Source organism: Carettochelys insculpta, chromosome 2 (assembly GCF_033958435.1).
Source record: "Carettochelys insculpta isolate YL-2023 chromosome 2, ASM3395843v1, whole genome shotgun sequence".
In the NCBI taxonomy this organism is placed as follows: Eukaryota; Metazoa; Chordata; order Testudines; family Carettochelyidae; genus Carettochelys; species Carettochelys insculpta.
The window spans coordinates 67,712,037-67,728,575 of record NC_134138.1 but is presented as its reverse complement, the minus strand read 5'-3'; the positions used below and the strand labels follow the sequence as shown (position 1 = coordinate 67,728,575).

At 43.9% G+C, this 16,539-nt stretch overlaps 1 protein-coding gene across 3 annotated transcripts in view; it reads left to right on the top strand.

Annotated features, from left to right (window-relative positions):
* TRIM55 (tripartite motif containing 55) overlaps window positions 1-16,539 on the top strand; it is a 57,917-nt gene that overhangs the window by 28,781 nt on the left and 12,597 nt on the right. Inside the window, exon 10 of one of the 3 annotated variants that reach the window (XM_074987126.1) lies at window positions 1,822-1,912. The exons of the other annotated variants lie outside the window; for them this stretch is intronic. Within the exon in view, the coding sequence (XP_074843227.1) occupies window positions 1,822-1,912 (91 nt within the window). The remainder of the gene's footprint in view (window positions 1-1,821; window positions 1,913-16,539) is intronic. 3 annotated transcript variants of the gene reach the window in all.

Sequence of the window (16,539 nt, the reverse complement as noted above, 5' to 3'; positions counted from 1 at the left end):
TTAAAAAACATACAGTAATTTGGAATGTCTCCGTTTTTGAGTGCCAGATTCAAGAGAGGTGGGTTTGTGAAGATGAGGGCCATCTGTTTTCGAAACTTACTTGAGTGCATGCTTGTGTGCATTGTGTAGGTGTGTGCCTGTGCATGCATTTAGCAAATAATTTAAATGCTATGTTTATTCTGAGAATAAAAAAAAAAAAAATCAGACTCAGCAGTCTGGCACTCCTGGGCAACCCTACAGCAGTAAGCTTGTGCGTGGCAGGGAGAAAAAGATAAAACAACAAAAGTAAATTCAGATGTGGTGTACGGGGGCACAGCTCTAATGACTGAAGGCCCAATCCAATAACCATTGAATTCAGTAGAAAGATTTTCATCAACATCAGTCATAATGAAGTCGAAATTTGGTCTACCTTTTTCAGTTTTAACCCTTTCAGGTCAGGATGTTATTTGTAAACAAGAATAGAGTAAAATATTCTTAAACATTATTAAGCCTACTGTGACAATGTCGTCTTCAGTGTGTTCCAGTCAAGATGGCAAAAGCAGGCAATTTCAAAGTGAAACTTCTTGTTGCAGTTGTTTCTGTAGAACTGTTACAAAGAATTGGGTCCTATCCCACACTCCACAGTTGGGTAAAAAGCCCTTTTGTGTACATTAGTGGGAGATTTGCCTGTGTAAGAACCACAGTTTGGGGCTTTTATTTATCAAGAACAGTGAAAGAGCAGAAATAAATGTTTTATGTGACATTTATTTTTAGGAAAAGCCTACTGTAGTGGCTTTTAAGCAAACCAATGAAGTAAACTGAAGCAGTCAGTTAAGGAAAGTTTAGAAACACAAAGGTAAACAAGAGGGGAAGAATATTTTTAGAGTTGTGACAATTCCTGATATTTATCTATCGTTATGTACTAGTTGCCAAGTTTCAATATTTGCTGGAAATAAGTAGGGTACGTACTTAGGCTGCCGCAGGGACAGCAGGTGAGACTATGGCCGCATCTACGCTAGCTCCCTCCTTTCAGAATGGGCGTGGTAATGAGCGATTTGAGAAGATGCTAATGAGGCGCTGCCATGAATATACACTGCCTCATTAGCATAATGGCAGCCGTGCGTGATTTGAAAGCACCGCTTTCGAATCGCATGCCGCCCATGTAGATGGGGGCCTTTCAAAAGGACCCCCTGGACTTCGAAAGCCCCTTATTCCTATTTGATTTTGGGAAGAAATGGATTTTGAAGTCCAGGGGGTCCTTTTGAAAGGCCCCTATCTACATGGGCGGCGCACAATTCAAAAGCGGCACTTTTAAATCACGCTTGGCTGCCATTATGCTAATGAGGCGCTGCATATTCATGGCAGCACCTCATGAGCATCTTCCCAACTTACTCATTACCATGCCCATTCCAAAAGGAAGGGGCTAGTGTAGACATAGCCTATAATGGGGCGAGGTGATTCTGGCACTAGCAGGTTGTTGGGTAGTCCAGGGATTTGTAAGTCAGGCTTGATAGAAATGTGGATTTTAGTGGAAGAGTGGTGAAGCAGAGCTGGAATGAGGAGCAATGGCAAAGTCATGTGAAAAATGGCCTTTGCCAACGATTTTATTAAGTATGCAAACATCAGCTTGTTTCCTGCGTACAATTTTAACAAAGACTACTAATCTGGCACAGTTTCTAGAGTCAGAGAGATGGGATATATTCATCATGAGCATATTTTCCTCCATCTCTTCATTTAAATACTGAGATGTAAAAGAGCAACTGAATCTCTTCACCAAACCCAAGTCAAGCAGCCGGTTACCTATGACAACATTAGTGAAGCATTCTTCTTATTTCCTCACAGGAGTTAGCATTCTGCATATCACTTTTGGCTTTTCTTATCATACTACATCATCTCTGGAATCAGATTCAATACCTGATTTTTACATTAATGGGTAGGAAATGTTTTCTTTTACGAATAACTAACAGCACAAGTAGTTTCTCTGGTGATGTTTCTAGGCAGCTCATGAGTATTTTTTTTCTCTTTCTGCCATCTAAAAAGAATCAAGCTAGCTTATAATATCTCCTGACACTTCCAATATGCCACCCTGGAATTTAATCCCGCACTGTTAAAATTAAATATCCATGATTTTAAAAAATGAATATGCAGTTCATGAACTCATATTTCAGTTGTTCAACATTTTAGTAGCTATTTGAAACTATAAATCAACAGTAACAACAAATTGTGACTATTTTCATGATACGTGTGTAAGAGTCACATAAATTTACCTAATGAGTAGTGAGCCTTTTTACAGTATTAAAAAAAGCACTTTGTCTGAGAAAGTGGTTTCTTTAGGTGCTACAATGCAGATGAAAGACTACATATAGATTTACAATTATGCTCCTTACTTGCTCAGGACAGCAAACTAGTCATTACATGAAAGAAACAACTGTTGTTCATAAGATCATAGACTATTTTATTTTAGATGTTTCTCCCTTTGTCCTAGGGATCTGGGGAGTTATTTTGGTTTTGGTTCAGTTTTTGAGGTCTCTGAGCTGAGTACTTTTGGGTCAGTTTCCCCTGCCTCTGTGGATGCACGAAATACCTGTTGTCTCTAATGATAAGAACATGACTGGTGAGAACAGATCCCTAGCAAAATATCACAGCACCGGGCAATGGCCTGTTGTGGAACAGATCCTAAATCTTTGGACTGAATAGTTTTTTTGACTAGTGTTATTTCTTACAGTAATTAAAAATGAAAAATTATCTTCCTTTAAGATAACATGTGACCTAGATTCAACCTTGCCTGTACAAAAGGTGTAATGTGTAGCTCTCTTCAGTGGACTGGGCTATTATTCTCCGGGACCATTCTCCCCATCCCAACATCAGTCTGAGTTTTCAGTGTGGGATGGCAACAGGAATTCATTGAATCTGCTCATTTCTATGCTCCCCTAGCTAAGTCCTTCTCCAGCCAACACGTGGGCTATGTCTACACGTGCCCCAAACTTCGAAATGGCCATGCAAATGGCCATTTCGAAGTTTACTAATGAAGCGCTGAAATGCATATTCAGCGCTTCATTAGCATGCGGGCGGCAGCGGCGCTTCGAAATTGACGAGCCTTGCCGCCGCGCGGCGCGTCCAGACTGGGCTCCTTTTCGAAAGGGCCCCGCCTACTTCGAAGTCCCCTTATTCCCACTTCGAAGTAGGCGGGGCCCTTTCGAAAAGGAGCCCAGTCTGGACGCGCCGCGCGGCGGCAAGGCTCGTCAATTTCGAAGCGCCGCTGCCGCCCGCATGCTAATGAAGCGCTGAATATGCATTTCAGCGCTTGATTAGTAAACTTCGAAATGGCCATTTGCATGGCCATTTCGAAGTTTGGGGCACGTGTAGACACAGCACGGTGTGTTTCTGGGGTGTGCAGGCCCCCTTTAGATCTCCTTGGGCAGAAGACAGATTGCAGCTACTTTTCTCCTTTGTTACACCCCTCCCAGTCAACATTTTGCTTCTGTTGTCCATTTCCTAAGTTTATGCCAGGAGAAGTTGGGGTAGACCTGGGAATTAATGTGGCTGTGAAAATAACATGGAGCAAATTAATTCCTAGCTGAGGCTGAAATGCTTCTATCCCGTTTGGACAAAGGACTTATTTTGATGAGATTGTCAGAAGAACCTGACGCTTCCTAGAGGTCTAGTGAATTACTGAATATGCTGATTAGCTGAAAGACCACATCGTCAAAAGCCAGGTGCGATTTTGCAATACATGCTGTTTACAACCACCAGTGTATAGTAGATCCCCAACTTACACGGGGGTTGCATTCTTGCAACCCTTGCATAAGTCAAATTTCCTGCACAACTCAGAGGGAGCCAGAAAACTGAGGAGGGCACCAGCCCTAGTCAGTTTCCTGGCTCCAGAGAGTGGAGGGGAGCCAGGAAACTGACCAGGGCTGGTGCCTTCCTTAGTTTTCCCGCTCCTGTCGAGGCAGCATCCACATTAACCTGAGACACGCGCAACTCAGTTTTGCATATCTTGAGGGTTTACTGTAGAAACACCAAACACCTTCTTCGTTTACTTTCCTCTGAGGGCAACATGGCTTACCCATGAGCTGCAACAGATAAAGCAAAATAGAAGGTGACCAGAACATTTGTGGTAGAAGTCGTAGCAGAGCTTGAGTAACTGAAATTTTTGAATGCTTATCCTTTTATCTGCTCTTGAAAGCAAAGAACCTGCTCTATGCTGCCATCACAGACTCTGTGAAACTTGAATATCAGACTTTTTGTGGCTTGGCTGTGGCTATCAATCTGGCCTGAGCAATCAGCTGTAGAGATGTCAGAGAAATCCACTCAGTGATCAAATGCAACATCTTCTAAGTCTGTGTTTCAACCAGCATAGCCTGATGTGCTGGAGCACATACAGGTCTGGATCATGTCTGTTGTGTCTGGTTGAGGTCAGTGAAAAAACACTGGGCCCTCTGCAGAGCTAGTTGCTAGGTGTGCTCAACATTTCACTGATTAAATCCTTTTCAATAAACTATCATTCAACACTGATTATCTTGTGAGCTACTGTAAGAAATTTAATCTCCCACATTTTGGGATGATATCTGAGATGCTTACAGCAAAGAAACACTGGTAGTATCTAGAGGGCTCCTATCTCCTTGACTCTGGTGAGCCTAATTTCAGACCTGGTTATGGAAAACAAACAGATTTAATAGCGCTGTTGATGATCTCCTCCTAGAACTGAATCATCCAAGTAACCCTGGTGATTTTATATCTAGCAGCCAACTTTGATACCATTTATCCATAAACTAGTGTCATTACAACTTCCGCAATAGACTGGAATGGGTGGATTCATCCTTAGCTGTTCATCCTTTACTCCTTTCTGGATAATTGATCACAGAGGGTGATGATGGGCAGTTGCTCTTGTACTCCATGTGCCCTTTTATACAGAGTGGAGTCCCTGCCACTATGTGCTCCTCCAGTTACTGGTAAATTTATTGTATAATTCCCAAACAAAAACGTCATTCCAATGGAGTTAAGGTAACTCATTGTTAATGTAACTCAGCTTAAACTGTCCTTTCTTGTTCCTATCCGTAGGGATTTTGCATTATTCCATTACTATTCAGTCATTTCGCAATATCGTTTTCAAGCCTAGTTACCTTTATTTCTTATAAGAGAATTGTCTACAGCCAGGCGTGCAAGTAGAGTTTATCTCTGACTGATCTGGTATCAGCCTCCTGCCCCTGTCTCTTCACCCAAAAAATGTTCTGTGACTAGAGCTCTGTGTGGATACAAATTTACCCCTGCAGACACAAACAGAAAATGGTGTCTGCTGTACCTCAGGCCTCTCCTGGGACCTGCAGCAGTGAGAGGAAGAGAACGTGGGACTGCCACTCCCAGGAGCTCTCCTAGCATGGCTTCACCATCCACACCGCTGTCCTCTAGCAGTGCTGCACAAACCCAAGACTGGAGACACATGTATGAAAGGGCTGGGGGCAGGCCTGAGAGGTAGTACAGCCACACTAGAGCTGTGTCTACACGTGCACGCTACTTCGAAGTAGCGGCACTAACTTCGAAATAGCGCCTGTCGCGGCTACACACGTCGGGCGCTATTTCAAAGTTAACTTCGACGTTAGGCGGCAAGACGTCGAAGTCGCTAACCTCATGAGGGGATCGGAATAGCGCCCTACTTCGACGTTCAACGTCGAAGTAGGGACCGTGTAGACGATCCGCGTCCCGCAGCGTTGAAATTGGCGGGTCCTCCATGGCGGCCATCAGCTGGGGGGTTGAGAGATGCTCTCTCTTCAGCCCCTGCGGGGCTCTATGGTCACCGTGGGCAGCAGCCCTTAGCCCAGGGCTTCTGGCTGCGTCTGCGGCAGCTGGGGATCCATGCTGCAGGCACGGGATCTGCAACCAGTTGTCGGCTCTGTGGATCTCGTGTTGTTTAGTGCAACTGTGTCTGGGAGGGGCCCTTTAAGGGAGCGACTTGCTGTTGAGTCCGCCCTGTGACCCTGTCTGCAGCTGTGCCTGGCACCCTTATTTCGATGTGTGCTACTTTGGCGTGTAGACGTTCCCTCGCAGCAGCTATTTCGATGTGGTGCTGCGCAACATTGAAGTTGAACATCGACGTTGCCAGCCCTGGAGGACGTGTAGACGTTATTCATCGAAATAGCCTATTTCGATTTTGCTACGTCGAAATAAGCTATTTCGATGTTGGCTTCACGTGTAGACGTAGCCTAGAAGAGCTGCCAGCTTAGGTCACTGGCTTCTGGGAGCAGCAACCCCCTGTTCTGCTCCTTTCACTGCTGCGACTTCCAGCACAGTCTGTAGTTCTGAAAAATGTTTCTTTCCAGCATGCAACACTGGCACTAAAAGTCTGAATGGTATGGTGTACCTGACCCTCCCAGCTTACTTGAACCACTGCTTCCTTGATACTTACCACATCCTGCCCATCACCTGGAAGAATGTTACTGATTCATAAGTAATGGCCATACTCCTGTGCATCTGTCAGAAGAAAGGGATCCCCTCCTAGACCAGTGACATTACTTTTTTTATCAGAGAGGTAGCCATGTTAGTCTGTAGCTTTGAGAACAACAAGAAGTCCTGTGGCACCTTATAGACTAACAGATATTTTGGAGCATAAGCTTTCATGGGCAAAGACCCGCTTCATCAGATGCATGAGTGGGGGGGGGGGTTTCAGAGAGGTATTTAAAGAGGGGGGTCGCAGTAAGAGGAAGGGCCAGAGCTGACAAAGTCTATTCAGCAAGGTGGAAATGGCCCAGTATCAACAGTACTTATCAAAAGAGGAAAAAACAAGTCAGATCAGACAGGGGGATGTGAGCCTTTGTCAGACTATAATGGGGAGCTATTAGCACCCAAAGCAGAGAAACTGCCTTTGTAAGCTACGAGCCACTCCCAGTCTCTGTTTAATCCTTGGTAATAGAGTCAAATTTGCAAATAAATTGCAGGTCAGAGATTTCTCTCTCCATTTGATTTTTAAATTTTTTTTGTTTCAGAACTGTCACCCTTAAGTCTGCCACTGGTGTAGATATGTGAGCAGAGTTGGCAGCGAGGACTGTTGCAGGGGCTGGTTCCAGGCCTAGAGTCACTGGTTTGTGATTTGTAGTGGCTGGTGAGGTTTTGTTTAAGGTTGGCAGGCTGTCTATAGGCGAGGACATCTGATGAAGTGGGTCTTTGCCCATGAAAGCTTATGCTCCAAAATATCTGTTAGTTTATAAGGTGCCACAAGACTTATTATTTTTTTTTACTAACTCCTTAGGAAAGTTTGCCACAACCCTGACTACTGCACCTGAGAAAGAGATATGTATCTGAGAACAAAAAAAAAAACCCTTAAAATATACTAACAGTAGCTAATTACACAACTTCCTGTAGGCCACAAATCATATTTGGATTTTTTCAGCATAATTAGTTTACCATTATTTCTGTACTTCACTTGCAGTGGTCAGTAGCAGAGTTCAGTCCGAAGAGCAGAGCAACCTGATCTCCCATATGAAAGATAAAGAGCAGATGAATAAAAAATGAGGCATTATATATGGGATGATAAAATAATTTTATGCAAATGACCTTAGAGACAAAAATGTCCCTGTTCTTTACCCACGTCTTATGGCAAAATTAAATAAATAGTCAAGAAGCCACAAGAGACCATGTGCCTTGAGATCCCAAAGGCTGGAAATGCTGATAGCTTTTTTCATTTAATTATTTTTAATTTGAAAAGGTATTTTGAAAAAAAAACCAGAAGAAAAAGAGCATAGTGTTATTCTCATGCTTAATTTCCCATGAGTACAAATATGCTCTGTGCATTCCTGTCATACTATATTTAATTTTCAAAAACAAATAAATTAAAATTAAACTGTGTTCTGTACATTTAAATGAGAGTCTCATAGTCTCAAATTCTATTTAAATTAATACCATACATGGGCATCTCTTTGCATAAATTATGCAGATAAAGTACAAATCGCGGCCTGTTTTGTGTAGTGATTTCTGCATTTCTCTCACAGTGCTGGAATTTCAGCATGCAAAAGCTGGGTGATACTTCACCATTGCTCAGGTTTGTCATACACGCACAATAGAGCATTCAGAATTTATTAATTCAATAAAGATCTCATGTGAACTGTTACAAAGTCAGGGCCTTGCATGCAAAGTGAGAGGCTGGTGTTATTCTCCCACAGCCAGCCTTTTAGTGCTGCTTGACCCTGGCTGCTTGGGGCTCTATCTGTCTGGTGGCTGGGAGTTTGGGGCCTGTTTAGATTTTTGAGCCCCAGGACAGCTGCCCCCTTTCCCTACCCCTTTTCAGCAGCTCTGCAGCAACACCAGTGGGAACACTCAAGTGCCCCAAGGTAAGCATAGGACCAAAGCGCTTAATTAAGTGCTTTGTTGGATGATGCCCTAAGTAAGATCCCCAGGACCTGGCTCTGGAAATGGGCACAATGAAAAAATAAATGGATCAAAACACCTCTGAAATTCAAAAGCCTGCACTTGGATCCAAATTTTGTGAATGGGCCCTATGTATCTAACCTTCTAAACCAAAATCTGGGTATCAGAGAGGTCACCGTGTTAGTCTGTAGCTTTGAGAACAACAAGAAGTCTTGTGGCACCTTATAGACCAACAGATATTTTGGAGCATTAAAAAAAAGCTGATACTCCAAAATATCTGTTAGTCTATAAGGTGCCACAAAGACTTCTTGTTGTTCTCAAAGTCTAGGTGTGAACACTCACACACTATTGCAGATTCAAAAACTGCACCGATACTAAGGAAATAAGTTCATCATCATTATTACTGGAGCCTCAGGCCAAACCTTTTTAAAGGTGGGAGTCTAAAGTTAGACACCTAAATCACTATTTAGGCATCTATAAGTGCTATTTATTTTCTGTCTGTTGCTTCCACTAAAGAAAGTGCTGACTTCTTCCAAATATCAAGCTACTTATCTGTGTTACTAAATATGGATCTAGCTGCCTAACTTTAGGCAATGATGCTACACTTTTTGGGTCTAAACTCTCCCCTTGATTTACTCCTGCAGCTATCTGATAGCTGGTCCACTCCATGCAATTTAGGATCAGTCTCTGTCAGGGTCTCTGGTTTCTGTATTTATTTTGTGTAAGACGAGGTGCAGATGACAATATTTTGTAGTCCCAGTGAGTCACTAGCAAAATGTTATAGAGCCAAGAGTCTAAAGAAATACCACAGTTCAAAGGGACTAAACCACGTATGTCTAGCTGAAAAGGAAATTCAGGTTAAATCATACACATTCACAGTACTCAGTTTCATTTCCCTTTGCAGTCAGTATCTACAAGGCTGCAATTCTGCCAGGATATAAGCTATAATAAAGATTGAGCTGTTTGGGGAGAGAAATGCTAATTGAATGACCTTTGTTATTCTTGTTCCATGGGTTTTAAAATTTTCCATTACTTGATTGTAACCTTGTGGTATCTGCTAGAATTACCATAGGGACATTTCTCTCTGTAGTCACACACATTTGTAGTTATATCTGCCCCAGCTGCTGACTCTTTTCATTTCAGCTGTGGGTCCTCAGTATATTTCCCATGAGATAGTATGAAATCAAATGTCAGAGAGGTCTGTAATTGGCTAAGTTTTAGCTAATTGTTAGCTGTATAAAAGCATTTTAAATATGCAATATAGATGGAGCATGGACAAAATAGATTAGTGAGAGAAGTGTGAGATCACATGTTGGTACTCTGCTCCCATACATCTGGTTTTCAGTTGTGTATATGTGCTCTAATGAAACGACCGCTCTAAATTTCAGTGTAGTGATGCTTTGGAATTATTGTAGCCTTTTGTTGAGGCATAAATCATTCCCCCTCCTCCATAATATCAGTCCTGCATGCCTTGATCATCTCACTAGTTCTGTTGACGTCAGTGAGACTACTGCTGTTGTGAGAGTTTCATTTTAGAGGAGCGTATCTTATGTAAAAACATCTAGGCTACGTCCACACTTACCAAAACTTCGAAATGGAAATGCTAATGACCAGATCAAAGAATACTAATGAGACGCTGAAATGCATATTCAGCGCCTCCTTAGCATGCTGCCGATCACGGCACTTCAAAATTGCCATGTTTCACTCCCACGTGAGCTCATAGGAATAAGGGGATTTCAGTGTTGGTGGGGTCCTTTCGAAAAGGAACCCTGTGTATGCATTTCAGCACCTCATTAGTATTCTTCGATCTGGCCATTAGTATGGCCATTTCGAAGTTTTTGGTAAGTGTAGACACAGCCCTAGAGGTGAAGTCATCCTCTCAGTATCACATGATACCTTGACTCCAACATGTTCTTTTCACAAGAATGAACTTCTATGGACCTCAACAGCAACCTTAATACAGGCAATATATGGTCAGACCCCACAGGCAGTTCTCTCCTCCACTCCTCTGCTCTCCCTGTATGAAGCAAAACACATTGTATGGTCATGAGAGATCAGGATAGAGCAATGGTCAGCAACCTGTCTGAAGTGGAGTGCCGAAATTTGACCTTTCAACCTCTACATATGGTCCAAGTGTTGGTGATATTTTTTGAAGTCACTAATAGTCCTACTTAGCACAGCTTTATTAATAAATACTAAGATGCAGAGCTTTACCATTTTGGTCTTTAAATCCCCATCCAGCTGGGTTTTATAAATATCTAAAAATGTCCAGGATTTTAACACAGGTTGAGCCTTTCTTATCCTGGATTCACTGGTCTGGCACCATCTGTGATCCAGCAAGATCATGGATGTTGCTGAACCAGGGAGCCCCAGCCACAGAGTTTGCCACCAGCCCTGGGGAGGGAGCCCAGGTGGACTGGGGTATGGAGCTGCCAGAGGCCTGGGGTGAGAAGTCCTGGTGGCCAGAGGTGCAAAGCTGCTGCACCACGGGTAAGGAGCCATGACTGACCCTGGGTGGGGAGCCTCAGCCCAGGACACAGAGATGCTGCCATCCCAGACAGGGAACCCAGGTGCAGAACCCCTTATGGCCCTTGTCAGACAGCCCCTGGCAGCCAGTGGGCAGCCTGGGTCATGGAGCCCTAGCAGCCAGGGTCATGGAGTCCTAGACAGCCCCGGGTGGGTAGCCACTGCTGGCCCAGGGAGGGGAGCCCCAGTGGCCAGGAGTGTGGAACCCCAGCTGGCCCTAGGTGGACAACTGCCACAGCCCCATCAGGGAGCCACTGCAGTGAGCAGTAGCTGGGTGAGAAGGGGCAAGGCTGAGATTCTGACATGTGCCAAAGGAAATCTGCTCACATGGCACTCTTGGTATGCGTGCTGGGGCTGCCGACCCTGGTATAGAGGGAGAACAGAATATCAGACTTGATCTCTGCCCTGAGGCTCTGAACAGCCTTGTATGTAGCTTGATAAAAAGACAGACAGAAAGATAGATGGACAGATGCATAATATGTCAAATGACTTAGCCGAATGACTAGAGGAATCAGTTAGTTCACTGTTAGTGATGTTCACCCCTTTGCAGATGAACTGTGCACCACTCAAACGCCAATTAAACCCTATTTCGAGACTCCTCTCTACAGATTGAATTTCAGTACTGCATTTCAGTTGTGCAGCAAAATCACAGCAAATAATCGGGTGTGAAAGACTCAAAGTCAAAAAATCCTCTCCAAAAAGAATGATGCTGCTTCTGTCTAACTTTATTACAGAGATGTTTCTTTTAACGTTCAGGTTAGTAGCCATTTGGTTTTGATATTTAGTTTAGGGTGGTTTCTTCTAGATTTTTTTTCTCCTGGCTTTGATACTTACTGCAATATTTCGTTGAACAAAACATATTCAAATAATGCAGGAAAATCCCGAGTGCTCATCATTTAGCCCCACTGTTTCTCTTGCTTTTGAGAGCAGTGTGAATTAGTAGTGTTGGTGATGAGTTGTGGTGACAATACATTGAGAGGTAGCCATGTTAGGGTAGGTCTACATATCAAAGTTATTTTGAAATAACAGCCGTTATTTTTAAATAACTATCACAGTGTCTACACAAGGCAGCTGCTATTTTGAAATATTTTGAAATAGTGGTTTGCTTATTTTGAAATTGGTAAGCCTCATTCTATGGGGAATAGCACCTATTCCAAAATAGCTATTTTAAAATAGGTGCTGTTAAGACAGGGAATAGATTCTATTTCAAAATAAGCCATAGTGTGTTCAATGGGTCTATTTCAAAATAGGTTCTATTTGTGTAGGTGCTATTTTGAAATAGCTAAGTGCTATTTTAAAATGCATTTTTGTGTGTAGTAGCATTATTTTGAAATAAACTATTCTGGGAAGCTGTGTCTACACTTGCAATCCTCTTTTGAAAGAGTTGTGCAAATAAGAAAAATCAAAAATGCAAATGAGGTACAGATTTATGTATCAGGTGCTTCATTTGCATATTTTGTCAAAAGTGCTTCTTTCAAAAGAAGAAAAACAGTGTAGATGTAGCTCTTTCAAAAAAGAAGGGTTCTTTCTAGCATGGGGTTTACTTTCGAAAGAGATGCCTCAACACTGCTTTTCTCTTTTCGAACAAGCTCTTTCGAAAGAAGAATATGCAAACAAGGCACCAGATATGTAAATCTGCACCTCATTTGCTTTTTTGATTTACCTCATTTGCATGCCTCTTTCGAAAGAGGAATGGAAGTGTAGACACAGCCAAATAGCTCTTTCAGAATAGCTTATTTTGAAATAAGGCTGCTGTGTAGACATACCCTTAGGCACATCTACACTACAGGCATCTTTTGAAAGAAGTTTTTCCGGAAGATCTCTTCCAAAAAAAAAAAATCTTATTTTGAAAGATCAGGTCCACACACAAAAAGGAGGATCAAAAAATTGATCCATTCTTTTGATAGAGAGCATACATACAACCGCTGTTCTTTTGAAAGAATGGACCAGGGATTGAAAAATCTGGCTCCATGAGGACCACTCTTTCCAAAAAAGGGTTCCTGGGGCATCTAAACACATTTTGTCTGAAAGCATCTTTTAGAAAAATGTGCTCTTCCTTGTCTGGGAGAGGAAGAGGGCTGCTGGGAAAAGGGTTCTGTTCTTTTTATTTCAGATTGAAAGAGCACATTTTGGCTACATCTACACGTGAAGCCAACATCGAAATAGCTTATTTCGATGTAGCAAAATCGAAATAGGCTATTTCGATGAATAACGTCTACACGTCCTCCAGGGCTGGCAACGTCGATGTTCAACTTCGACGTTGCGCGGCACCACATCAAAATAGGCGCTGCGAGGGTACGACTACACACCAAAGTAGCACACATCGAAATAAGGGTGCCAGGCACAGCTGCAGACAGGGTCACAGGGCGGACTCAACAGCAAGCCGCTCCCTTAAAGGGCCCCTCCCAGACACAGTTGCACTAAACAACACAAGATCCACAGAGCCGACAACTGGTTGCAGACCCTGTGCCTGCAGCATGGATCCCCAGCTGCCGCAGCAGCAGCCAGAAGCCCTGGGCTAAGGGCTGCTGCCCACAGTGACCATAGAGCCCCTCAGGGGCTGGAGAGAGAGCATCTCTCAACCCCCCAGCTGATGGCCGCCATGGAGGACCCGCCAATTTCGACGTTGCGGGACGCGGATCGTCTACACGGTCCCTACTTCGACGTTGAACGTCGAAGTAGGGCGCTATTCCGATCCCCTCATGAGGTTAGCGACTTCGACGTCTCGTCGCCTAACGTCGAAGTTAACTTCGAAATAGCGCCCGACGCGTGTAGCCGCAACAGGCGCTATTTCGAAGTTAGTGCCACTACTTCGAAGTAGCGTGCACGTGTAGGCACAGCTTTTGTGTGTAGGTGCTCTGTGGGTTCTTTCAGAAAAGGCCCACTTTTTTCAAAAGAACTTGCTGGTATAGACACAGCCTGTTTCTGTGGCATCACAAAAAAAAAAAGGTCCTGCTTTTTTTGTGATTACATTGAAAGTAGTTCTCAGACAACTGTGTTCTTGTGATTAACCTGAGTGGCAAATAACACACCTCAAGTTTTGCATTTTAATAGTTGGGTCTATGAATTGTCTGATTAGCCAGGAGTATCTTCTTGTTTAAGAGTGCTTCAGTTTTGCTCAATTTCAAGTAATAATATATCATAACAGAATAGACACAATGATTTCTTCTGTTCAGATTGTTGTAATTACCTAATGTAAAATCTGAACAGACTTGAATTCTGATCTCCATTTTACTGCCTTTTCAGGACATTTCTCATTTGTTTGTATAATAAAAAATTCTGAAAGAAAAATTACTACTTCCAAAGAAAGTATTTTCTTCTGTGTCTCAGACGAATTGTTGCTGTTTTACATCATGTCACAACAGAGTTTCTTCACAATAACACAATCCACCTGTTCAAAAAATAATTGGGTAGATCTCATCCTTATCCTGTGAAATATGTCAGCTTTTCTGTTTAACAGTAAATAATTCCAGAATTAGTAGTGCTTGGTACACATTACAGGTGGATGAGCATTGACATTTTAGTTTACCTGGCTGCAAATGTGTTCTGCTGAAATTTCCTTTGACAGTAGTATAATTATGGCTGGAGCGTGTGTTTACACACTGCTGCATCCTTCTGCTTTGCCTCCCTGGCTGATGAGCAAGCAGGATATTGAAATGTAAAAAGAATTACCAGCATACTCAGTGCCTCTTTTGTTGAAAAAAGAGGTCCGAGTACTCAGTTACCTTCCAGACCCTCTACAGTCTACACTCCAGTCAATGCCATAACTAGGGCTGTCGAGATGCTGGTGCTCAGTACTGGCAGGTACCAGCACAAAAAAAAACCCACTGAGTGTACTGAATATTTCCTTGCCAGTCCACTCACAAGAATAGCTCAGGGCTTTAGAATGGAGGGATAGGGTGGACATGCAAATGCAGTCTCACAAACCAACAGAAAATAATGACTAATTTTTAAAGAACATAATGTCCCTTAAATACTGGTAGTGCAGTAGCTATGCATGCAAAGGGAGCAGCTATTATTCACTATTCAATAGTTCACACACACCTGTACGTGTTACAAAATGGTTTATTGATGGCTGTTGCTGTTTAACAGTCTGGGGCATTTTAAACCCTGGATGCCCCTTGCTGGAGGGATGCCAGGGCAGCCACACCCTGTCTGAAAAGGTGCAGTAGAATGCAGACTTCGCTAAGCTGCTTAGAGTGGCTGTATGGGATACACTTAATCAGAACAAGTTGCAGGGAAGCAGCCAATCAGGGCCCAGCAGGCTCATATAAAAGGAGTTGTAGGATGTGATGGGTTCAGTCTGCTGGCAGGGATTAGAAGAGCAAGGCAGACACTCACGGTTGGCTTCTGGGATGTGGCCCGGAATCACAGTTAGAGGGACAGGGGATGGGGCTGCTACTTGAAAATTTGCTGGGTGAGGGCTTGGAGTAGTGTGAGGGCTCAGGTCCTCCACAACAGCCACGGAGGAAGTGGCAACAGCCCAAGAGAAGGAAGTTTGGACAGGGCTAGGAAAGGGACTGTCTGTGAAACAGTTACCCTGAACTGAGACTGTGCCAGCTGTGGAGCTGGTGTCAGAGGACTAAAGGAAATGCAAAGGGTCTCTAGGGAAAAAGCCTTGTGGCCATCGGTGCCAACTCCATGGGTGCTGGGTGCTGGAGCACTCATGGGGAAAAAAATTAGTGAGTGCGTATCACCCTCTTGGGAGCCTGCCAATCAGCCACACCCCATCCCTTGCAGCCCCTCTCACCCACTAAGCTCAGCTGTTCAGTGGTGTGCCGGGGATGAGGGAGCCAGATGTGCTTAGGGGAGGGCTGGAAGAGGTGGGGCGGAGAGGGACAGGAAGGTGCAGGATAGGGACTTGGAGAAAGTGATGGAGTAGGGGTGGACCTTGGGATGAATTGAGCCCCCCTCCACAGCAGTGCTGATGACCACTGTTCACCCAGGGTCAATGTGAGAGAGGGGCCCGGCTCCCTGCCCTCAAGGGTGGGGAGGGGCAAGGGAAAAGGTTGAGGCTGAGGGAAGTCAGCCCTGCCCTCACCCCATGCTCCCTCACAGCCACATGTGCAGCGGCAGCACAGTGCTTCCACAGCCTTCAAAGAGGCCCTGAACTCTGGCCTAAACATCAGTGGTGATGGTGACCAGAGCTCCCCGCCCCTTTCGAAAGTCAGGCCCCAGGGCAACTGCCCCTTTTAGAGTCCTAGAGTCATAGAATGCTAGGACTGGAAGGGACCTTGAGAGGTCATCAAGTCCGGTCCCCTGCCCTCATGGCAGGACCAAGTACTGTCTAGACCATCCCTGATAGACACTTATCTAACCTGTTCTTAAATATCTCCAGGGATGGAGATTCCACAACCTCCCTACGCAATTTATTCTGCTGTTTGACCACCCTGACAGTTAGAACATTTTCCTAATATCCAGCCCAAACCTCCCTTGCTGCAATTTAAACCCATTGCTTCTTGTTCTATCCTCAGAGGCCAGGAAGAGCAAGTTTTCTCCCTCCCCCTTATGACACCATTTTAGATACCTGAAAACCACTATCACGTCCCCCTCAATCTTCTTTTTTCCAAACTAAATAAGCCCAGTTCTTTCAGCCTTTCTTTATAGGTCATGTTCTCTAGACCTTTGATCATTCTTGTTGCTCTTTTCTGGACACTTTCCAATTTCTCTGCA